Source organism: Phaseolus vulgaris, chromosome 2 (assembly GCF_000499845.2).
Source record: "Phaseolus vulgaris cultivar G19833 chromosome 2, P. vulgaris v2.0, whole genome shotgun sequence".
NCBI lineage: Eukaryota > Viridiplantae > Streptophyta > Magnoliopsida > Fabales > Fabaceae > Phaseolus > Phaseolus vulgaris.
Genome location: NC_023758.2, coordinates 829,907 through 840,864, shown reverse-complemented (window position 1 = coordinate 840,864; position 10,958 = coordinate 829,907). Strand labels below are relative to the sequence as shown.

At 33.8% G+C, this 10,958-nt stretch overlaps 1 protein-coding gene across 1 annotated transcript; it reads right to left on the bottom strand.

Annotated features, from left to right (window-relative positions):
• Positions 1 to 611: 611 nt before the first annotated feature.
• LOC137810003 (leucine-rich repeat receptor-like serine/threonine-protein kinase BAM1) lies at positions 612 to 4,813 on the bottom strand. Its single transcript, XM_068611102.1, has 2 exons — positions 1,907 to 4,813; positions 612 to 1,278 (listed from the first exon to the last, which is right to left on the bottom strand). The coding sequence occupies exons 1-2, from the start codon at positions 4,476 to 4,478 to the stop codon at positions 833 to 835; spliced, it is 3,018 nt and encodes a 1,005-aa protein (XP_068467203.1). The 5' UTR covers positions 4,479 to 4,813; the 3' UTR covers positions 612 to 832.
• Between the last annotated feature and the right edge of the window lie 6,145 nt (positions 4,814 to 10,958).

Below are 10,958 nucleotides of genomic sequence, written 5' to 3'. Positions count from 1 at the left end.
ACAAATCACCTGTCAATCTTATTTTAAAAAATAACAACACTTTATTGTAAGATGAAAACTAAATTCAATGGCTACAATTCTCTTGGGATTATATCAAGCCCAGCTACAATTTGTTCCAAGTGCTATGGTCCACAACCAGAGTGATGGGGGGTTAACCCTAGGATTTGACCATTCATATAAATAGATCACAAGATTTATTTGTTTAGTTATCCCCACCGAGCCTCTCTCTTGCTATTGAAAAAGGGAAATTTTTCTATCCTTTTTAATGCCACAAAATCTTGTGCCACTCAGTTAATTTTATCTTTTGGGGGAATGAAAAAGCAAAAAGAAATGAGTTATTAACGAACTAAAGCTAAAACACGCCTGATTCACTCCGATTTTCTGGAAACATGTTAACTTCTTCGAAGTCACAGCTCAGGCTCACAATTCATACTGAGGCAATCCTCTAAGGATTCAACCATAGCATTCTAAACCATAATAGCCCACTGTTTTAATACCCCAACCAGTTTGCGTCGTTGTGTCCCTTTCACTCTACCTATTATTGATCCCCTTGGTGAACAAGAGTACCCTTGAACCCTCCCCAGCGTACGCTCACAGCACAACAACGGGTGTAACATAAAAATTAAAAGTAGCATTTCATGATGAAGACAATGACTTTATAAGAAAATACCCCCACCAATTCTTCCTACTGTACAAAAACCTTTCAGAAAAATCCAAACGCTAACACCTTCAGTTAAAAATAAAAACCAACCCCAGAAGACAGACATAAAAAGAAAGTAAACGAATAAGCTATCATAAACCAAGTGATCTAAAATGAAACCAATAGAACATTTTAAATGCTCAGAAGATCGGGTGGTGGAGATTGAGAAGGATTTTGACGATCTTTAGAGGCTGTGGATGGAGATTCTAAAGCATTGGATGATGACAAAGAGGATTCTGTTAAGTCTTCCTGTTTAGAACCAGGTGGTCTTGGAAGCTCTGTCAGTATTTGGACAACTTCACGCATAGTTGGTCTCTCTACAGCCTGTTCTTCCACACATAGCATGGCTACATAGAAAACATGCATCACATCGTGGAGGGGAACTGACGAAAGCCTAGGATCAAGAACTTTAAGAACTTCTTCCTTGTTAGAGTCCGTCATTTTCCTTGCCCATTGCACAATGTCCACACCGTCACCAAATTCCCCAACTGGTTTCCTGCCTGTGATAAGTTCTAAAAGAACCACGCCAAAACTGTACACATCGCTTTTCTCATCAACTTTCAATGTGTAGGCATACTCTGCAATGGAACATCAATCAGGAATCATAAACTGAAATGAAGCAGGCTAATTAGAAACTATAAGTAGCAACCAAACAAGAAACAGGTATCATAAACAAAATAAAGTAGGCCACCTTAATAAGAAACTAAGTAAAACATAGGCAATACGTGAAAAGTTGTATATAGTTCTATATATCTGATATTTTGCCCATAACCATCAGCTTTCTGTTGCGAATGATTCTAACCTTTTTTTTTCTTATCAGAATGATTCTAAGCTATGACTACAGTATTATCTACTCCATAGGTGTGTGGAGCGGGCTATGGTAAAAAATCAAATTCAAACGGAGCAGAGATACCTACCATTTACTTTCAGTACTTTGGCTTAAAATAAATAGACTACATAAACAAGGAACCAATCAAGTGATCATTTAGGTATGATAAATAATCAAAGTGAAGAAAAACCCCATGGCAATGTTAATTAATTTAGAGGCATTATCTGAATATCAACAGTCAACACCTAAACCCAATGGTGAGTCAATGAGTCAAATTCTCAACAGTAATTGAAGGTACAAACAGTTATAATCGGGCGGGAAAACAAGTTGCCACATCCATGTAGTAATGCATTAATTAGGACAAAATTGAACAGTACCTGGAGCTATGTATCCATATGAACCAGCAATAGCAGACATGCATTCAGATGTCCCAGAATCTTGCAGGAACTTGGCAAGCCCAAAATCAGCAACATGAGCTTCATGATTAGAATCAAGAAGGATGTTGTTTGACTTCACATCACGGTGAACAATGAGCGGAGAACAATCATGGTGGAGATAGCAAAGCCCTTTGGCAGCCTCCACGGCAATTTTATACCTTATGTCCCAATGCAAATGACCCCCCTTCTTTCCATGAAGAACCTCACCCAAGCTTCCATTGGGCATGTACTCATAGACCAAAAGGTTAGTCTCATGATTTGAACAGAAACCCAACAATCTAACAATGTGCCTGTGTCGGATTCGCCCAAGTGTCTGAATCTCTGCGTTGAACCCATGGTCGTGGGAAGAGCCTCTACTCATAGCCGGAAGCCTTTTCACAGCAACATGATCCCCGTTACGCATAGCCCCTTTGTAGACAATGCCTGCACCTCCTTTGCCTATAATATTATCCTCCTTCAAGCACTGCAAAACATCATCAACAGTGAATTCCAAACGTTGAAACGCAGTCAACTTCCATGCACGAGCATCACTGGCCTTCTTCAGTGATCGAGCCTTAAATATTGCCGCCACAGCAAAAGCAATGGAACATAGAAGCAACCCGACAACAAGTAGAAGCTTCAAAGAAGACGAGAGTCCTTTCGCATGAGGATGATGTGCACCATTGGCAACCCCATCCTTGCAAGCACCTAAATAGGGGCCACAGAGGTCGGGGTTTCCCAAGAAAGACGTGTAGTTGAAGTAGCTGAATTGACCGGTACCGGGCACCAAACCAGACAGATTGTTGTACGAAAAATCAACAGAAGTTAAACTTTGCATCGAGGATATTGAAGAGGGAATGCTACCCACTAAATGATTGCTTGAGAGATTAAGGCAATTCAATATCCTCATTCCAGTAATCTCATTTGGGATCTCTCCGGAGAGATCATTCCGGCTAAGGTCTAGAAAAGTTAACAACTTACACTGACTGATTTCAGGTTCAATACGACCCGAGAACTTGTTGCCACTAAAGTCAATCTTTGAGAGCTGTTGCAACCTCCCAATCTGAGGAGGGATCGGACCCGAAAACATGTTACCGTCAAGAAGGAGCTTTTGCACGCTGGAGAAGTTACCGATGGAAGGAGGCAAAGGCCCAGAAAGCTGGTTGTTGGAGAGAGTTATCTGACCAAGATTAACAGCTACAGAACCCGCCTCCGGAAACCCTCCAGAGAGATAATTATCCTGAAGCTCAACCTGGGTAAGTTTGGGAAGTCCAAAAAGCCCTTTCGGAATGGACCCATTTAGAAAGTTCTCTCCCATTCGAATCCGAGTAAGGGATTCACAACTCCCAAGCGCTTCCGGAATTGGACCGAACAAGAAATTCTCGAGAGTTATCAAAGTCTGAAGTGTGTTCCCAGAACAGAGGTAAGGAGGCAGAGCCCCAGTTAATTTGTTAGAAGAAATATCAAGAACGCTCAGTCTCCCGTTCTTGCCTAAACCCTCAGGAATGCTACCTGTGAAATTGTTTTCCCACAATTGCACCACTTCCAGCGACGGAAGTTCCCCTATAAACTCCGGTATTGCTCCATGAAGCTTGTTCCTGAACAGGTTCAGCAGCGTAATATTCTTCAGCTCGCTGAAAGTCGCCGGAATCTCCCCGGAGAGCATGTTGTTAGACAAATCCATCGATTTCAAGCTCTTCAGGTTTCCCAGCTCCGGCGTGAGAGGCCCTGATAGCGCATTCACCTGAAGGAACAGCGTGTCCAGCTTCTGCAGCTTACCCAGCGCCGCAGTAATCTCGCCGGACAAACCACAGTACGCAGCGTCCAGTCTCACCAGCTCCGACAAGTTTCCGATCTCCGGCGGAATGCCGCCCTCGTAAGTATTGTAGTAGCCGATGTAAAGCTCCCGGAGGCTGGTCAGGTTCCCGATCTCTGGCGGTATTTTCCCTTCGAGCTCGTTTCCGGAGACAGCAAGGTACTCGAGGCGCTGCCACTGTCCGTACTCCGGCGGGATCCGGCCCGAGAAAAAGTTCCCGCCGAGATGCAAGTGGCGGAGGTTGAGCATCTGCGCGGCGGCGAGAGGGAGCGCGCCGGTCATGTTGTTGTTGTAGAGGTCGAGGACCTCGAGGCTCTGGAGGCGCGAGAGCTCCGGAGGGAAGGTTTGGTTAAAGCCATTGTTGGAGAGATTGAGGAGGCGGAGGGAAGAGAGGGAGGAGAGTGCCGGAGGGATGGGGCCGGAGAACTTATTGGTGGCTAGCGAGAGATTGGAGAGGAATGGGAGGTGAGCTATGTCGGCGGAGAGAGTCCCGGAGAGGTCGAGTCCAGTGAGGTTGAGAGCAATGACGTGGCGGTGGGAGTCGCATGTGACGCCGAGCCAGGAGCAATAAGAGGTGGAGGCGTTCCACGAAGAGAGAACGGGTGGAGTGGCATCGGTAATGGCTGAACGAAGAGAGAGAAGGGCTGTGTACTCTGAGAATGGCAAGGAAAGGGTTTGAGGAAGATGGAAAAACAGAAACAGAAAGAGGACACGCATTGGGATGATTGGAAGAGAAGAGAAGAGAAGAGAAAGAGAGAATGAGTGATGCCCGAACTCAAACTCACTCAGGCCCCGTCTCTTATCTTAAAGAAGAGGGATTTTTGTGAATCCGAATTCAACTCTTTTTACTTTTTTGAAATAAGGGGAAAAGGTAAAATAGAATTAGGCATCAATCATTGAATCAGGGCAAAGCCATGGTGAATGTTGAATCTTGAGTTGGTGCAGAACTGGTGGATGTGGATCACTCCCTCACCAACTCTATCATTCTTTTAATCAACCCACTGCTAATACATAACCACATCATTATTCTTTCTCATTTAAACAACTTCTCATGCCAAACAACTTCGCCTCTATCTCTTCTGTTAGGTCCTACGGTTAATGCTGCAATTTCCATCATTTATTATCAATTTGATAAAATTTTATTATTTACTTTTACACATGACTTTAATTCAAAGAGGAATCAATGTTAAAATTGTATCAACATATCCACATTTTTACTTGAAATCAGTTTGTAATAAAATTGTGTGTGGAATTTACAAGACTTTCTTTAATTTTTATTAAAGTTGGATCGCATTAACACGATTAATTCAGTGTAAAAAAGTAATAAGATTTTGTTATTTTTTAATTGAAAAAATAATTTTAAAAAAATAATGTTAAAATTTTAACCTTAACCGAAAATATGTAAACTAAAACCCTAAAATATTTAAAAATATAAAAAAAATACTAGTAAAATTTTGGTTTCTCCAATCTCCTTCGAGTATTGCTCAAATCCTTTCTTTTTCTCGTTTCCAGTCACGTTTAACTCGTTTTAATTCTAACTCTTTATAAAATAATTATGACTTTTTAAAGTTTTTTTCTAAAATTTTTAATAATTTAATTAATTATTCTATTTAAAAAGTCAATAAACCTAAAGTCATGCTCTGCGTACACAGTTTTATTAATGTAAATTTCATAAAATTAAAGTCATGTATGAGTAACATGACTTCAATTTATTACTTTTGTATTGAAGTCGTGTCATCTTGTGTAATGAAAGTTGTGTAAGTCTTATACAACTTGAGAACAAATTCATTTTAAACAAAATCATAGACCTATAACACGATTTTAACGTTAAACCCTCTTTTATATAGAAGTCGTGTGATGTTTCCAACAAAACGCTACTTAGTAATATATTTTTTTACCCAAATTTATAATAAATAATGTAAATTGCATGATTGATTGGAAAAATCAATGTGAAACACATAACTATCTTGTACTTCTTTCCTTTTATATGTTTAATACGTTATGGATTTTATAAAAAAAATTAATAGGAGGTTGATAATCACCTTACCCTCTTATACTAAGTTAGTAATTTAATTGTAGTAAAAAGAATAAATATATTTAATAAATTATAAAAATATTAAGATATCAATTGTTTATAATATTGATGGTAGTAATAAGAATTCTATCTCATTTCTTTTTTTATTTTTTTAAATTTTATTTCTAAAGTAATTTTTATCTTTTTCAAGATTATGTTATATCTCGCTATAGAGAGTGAAAGACAGAGCATTATACATTGACACATTTTTTGTTGTTCTAAATTTTTATATTCTCTCAAATTTTTGGATTTTTTTTCTTTAGTATGTTGCATGCATAATTTTACCAAGAGATATAAGGTAAGAGAAATTAATTTGATATATGAAAGTTATAGATTTCGATAATGGTGATGGTAATGAAAGATAATTTGATATGTTAACTTGTAAGAGTGGGGTTGGCAATGCGAGATGGGTCATACAGGCCCGTTCGCAATCCGTTATATGAAAAATATGGGACACAATTATTATTTTTGTTCGCTGACCTGTTTAGGTATATCCTACTTAATCCACAACCCGTGCACGTCAGGGCAGTCTGCATAATAATACAAAGGGTGTTTCTTTATACACTCCTTCATATTTTTTCCTGCACTCCATCAATTTTAGAAATCAAAATTTAAAAGCCAAAATAATTGTTTTAAATTTCGAAAGGTAAAATAGTTGTTTTAAAAAGGTTGTTTTTGAAAAAAAAAATTAATAAGCTGCGTAACAAACACCTTAATAAAAAATAAAATATTACCTCATCCAATTTTTACTATATATATATTACAGGTAAATTAAACTTTTTTAATTGTAATAAAACGCTATTTTTTATATATACTATCACTTATATAAAACGGGACAATAGAGAGTTTGCATTGCCACCAGGTAAGAGCATAAAAGTTGTAGATATTATATAATATGTTTTTAGAGCATGTATTTGGGTTTTGATTAGTCAAAATGAGAAGGAATGGTTCTGTATTTTTAAATTTGAATGAAAATATTTTAGCAACTTGGTAGAATGTATAGAATTGAATTTTTGAAAGTGTGGAAATTTAAGGTGAAACTTATTTTAGGAATTTAGGATTTATTCATAAATACTGTTTTTTTTAATTTAAATTGATGAAGTTAATTATTTTTAGTAATGTTTTGGTTTATTTTTTATGTGTTGGAACATATTAATGAAAATTGGTTGAGTGATTGAAGGTCTTTAATATATCCAATTTAGAAGTTTGAACTAGTTATTTTTAATTAGGATAGGTTTTTATGTTAAGTTTGCATGCAAAATAAGTTGTTTAGAGTGTTTCAAATGTGAGGAAGATTAGAATTATTGGAGATTAGTTTTATTATTTCGGTTTATTTTTATGTGTTAGAGCCTATTATTATTTTAGAGTGTAGTTGAGTTTCCATTAAATGAAAATTTGGTGGCGTTACGATAAATTGAGTATATCCACTAAATAAGTTCGAACTAGTAATTTTTAATTCAATTTAGTTTATATACAAGTTTGTATGTAAAACAAGTTGTTTTAAGTGTTCCAAATATGCGAGGAAGATTAAATTATTAAAAAGATTAATCATTGAATATGTCTTACTTTGGTGAAATTTGTTATTTTCTGCATTTTTCTCTAGGTTAGATATTATTTTTTCCAATAAAAAAAGGGCAAAACAATTTTATCTTGTATAAGTTGAATTTTGCTAGTAAATAATCATTGTTTACACCAAATGATTTCTCTATAACAACACCATGGTTGCTCTACGGACAAATTTTGTTTAAGAAAATTTTGTCTTAAGCACAATTAACTCTTTTGAAATGTTTTTCACTTAAGGGAAGTCACACTTGTGGTGATTTTCAAGATATTATCTAACTTAAATTGAAATATTAACACTACAATGAGAGTTATGTTATTATTTACTAGTACAGAAAGGTACATTAATAGCGATTAAAAATGATATATAAAGATGATTTCTAAATTGTCGTTATTTTGGTTATTATTATAAATAAGTCATTTATAATGACGGTTGTAGAACCGTTGTTATAAGTGAATTATAACGACACGTGTAACCAACTGCCATTACTTTGACTAGTAAGTAACGAAAATTTAAAAAATATATTTATAGAGACGATTCTTTTTGGAACCGTCGTTATAAGTGTGTGCATGTGTTTAATTTTTTAAAAAGAACATGATTTGTAAAGACGGTTCCAAATGGAACCATCTTTATATGTTGCTTTTTAAAAAAAAATATATATTTTACTTTATATACATACACTCTAAACCTACATAAAATATCTAATTTCCATATATAAAAATATTTAATATCATAATTTAAATATGAAAAATACATACAACAAATTAAGTATTAAGTATATATAACATTCTACAAAAAGTTTTGCTAATATATGAAAATGTTTTATGTTATTCTAATAATTTATCTATCTTAAGGTGTTATACATAGTTACAAAATATTTTGATAATGTTGTCGTCACATACTCCAATGTGTTCAAATCTAGCGGTTGAGGGTGTAAGTGGTATCACATGTAATGTACATAAATTACTTACAACCTTTTGGTTATGAAGGAAGAAATTAAGAGCTGCACTTGTTTTTTTGTGAGTGTTGTGACAGGTTCTTAGGTTTTTTGTGTTCGGGTTTTATTTGTAATCATCATTCTTTTTTATGCTTTTGTCTTTTTACATTTACATGAAACACCCTTAATGTTTCTATATTCAATATATTTTTATTTGATATATTTTTTATTATTGATAAAAAACACTCATAATATCTAATAATGATATAAAATAATTGTGACATAAAATTTGATATTAAAATGGTTGTTTTATATATTTGTGATAAATCATTATTATCACTATTACATAGAATACACTAGTGAGAATTAAATTATCATTATTGTTTTATATATTTGTGACATTTTATTATTGTCACTATTACGTAAAATTATTAGTGATAATCATTTTTGTCACAATAGAACTTAGTTTTAGTGACATTTAAAATTATTGTCACATGTACAATAGTGACATGAGTACCAGTGACAATTTAATTTTTGTTAAAGATATTAATAGTGACATATTTATAACATTTAGTGACGAATATTTATATCACTAAAACTAATTTTTCTTGTAGTATAATTATTAAAAACTAAATTTAAATTGCCAAAGTCGGACACCCTCAGACTTAGAATTAGTGTGTTCAATATATGAAAACAATATCTAACTCAGAACAAACACGTTCAAAATATAGTAAATAAAATTTAATATATTATTAAATAAAATAAAAACATATTAAGCTGAAAAGTGGAGCAAAGCTGAAATGGCGAAGAAGCTCGTGCGTACACGCGAGAACTTTGTTAAGAAGCGGGGCAGCAAGGAGGAGATGTTGGCGGTGAGGGAGAGCACTGACGAAGGTCTTCAGAACGAGAAAATGCAAGGTGGGAGGCGCAATGCTCGTGCGGTTCTCGTGCAAAACGGTGGTCGTGGCGAAGCGGCGCTGGTGGAGCTTGCGATGGCGTGTGGAAGGGTGGCGCAAGGTCAATGGCGACAATCTGTAAGAGGGCGCGATGGTTGTGGGGTGAGGAGTGAAATTAAAGAGAGTGCGGTGAAAATGAGTGAGTGAAAATAGTGAGGGAAAATGAGTGAGAGGGAAAGAGAGACTTCTGCTAGTGTGAGTTTAAGTGAGGGAAACACCACTTTTTACGACAGTTCTATAGAGAACCGTCTTTGTTCTCACACAAACTCCAAATTAAGATGTATCTTGCCTAAATTGTCGTTAAAAATATGCATTTTAAAAAAAAAAAATTATGAAACTACAATCGTCTCGCTTATTACAACTGATCTTTAAAGGAAGTCGTAAATTACGTATTCTGTACTAGTGATTGTTTCTTAATTTTAATTAAGCGACTTATTTTGATATGCTAAAAATCCCTATCAATTAAAAACTATAATATCAAACTTATGCGATAATAAAATTCCTTTACTTTGAGAGATGATATTGTATTAATAATCAATATTTATCTAAAATGTATTTTTTATATATTAGTTTATCACCATAATAAATATAAAAGTACATTTTTGAAGTCAATTATAATTTCACGTAAATTTTAAAACAATTATGAAGAATAATTCTTCAATTTTATTTTCTGCAAATGTGAAACCAAAAGGTAGTTAGGATTTTTTTTAAAGTGAAAATGCATTTAATTCAGTGTAACTTAGATAAAGTGGAAGACACGATCAAGTTATACAACAATTTGATGACTTGATTTGAGTTGTTACATTTTGTTAGAAAAATAATTTATAAAAAAACATTATTTTTTGAATTTGTTTATAGATTTGTATTATTAATTTTTGTATGAAATTATGGTGTCATTAAAAACTATATATATTTTGAATATTAATTATTTATTATTGTGATGTTTTTAAATTTGAATTATAAAATTTGATGAATCATGCTATATTTTATAAAATATTGATTTTAAGTATTTTAAATTTGGATTGACTTTATTAAATAATAAGGTTAATGATATATTGTTTTTTTTAAAATAATAATGTTAATGATATATTGTTTTTTTTAGTATAAACTGATTGAATCTTTAATTAATAAATCAATCTCCTATTATTACAAGTTTAATATGTGAGTTATATATTTCATTAATAACTAAAGAAACGAGTCTTAGAACTTTAGATAATTTTTTTTTTCTTCACATCATTATGCTCATCACATTTAAATTATGATTGTAAACATTTTAGATAAATATTTTTTTTCACATCAATGTAGCAAAGACACACACTCACACGGACATTGATACGACACAGACATGAATATACGTATAATCTCTAAAATGTAGGACACGGGAACACATATCTATATACAATATAATTATGAATTATATAAATTCACAACAAAGATTTATGTGCACAAGTATGTTCCAGATTATTTTTTGGAGCAGAAAGATGTTTTTCATAACTGGTTCAAAATGATTTGTTTCTTATTTTTATAATTATAATAAAAATTTATACAATAAGTTTGAGTTTTTAGAAAATTAATGTATTGTTCTTTTTTAAGATTGTGTTAGAACCGTACTAGAATTGTCAAAAATTCAACAAATACTTTTTAACTTGGACACTTCATGGATACGTGT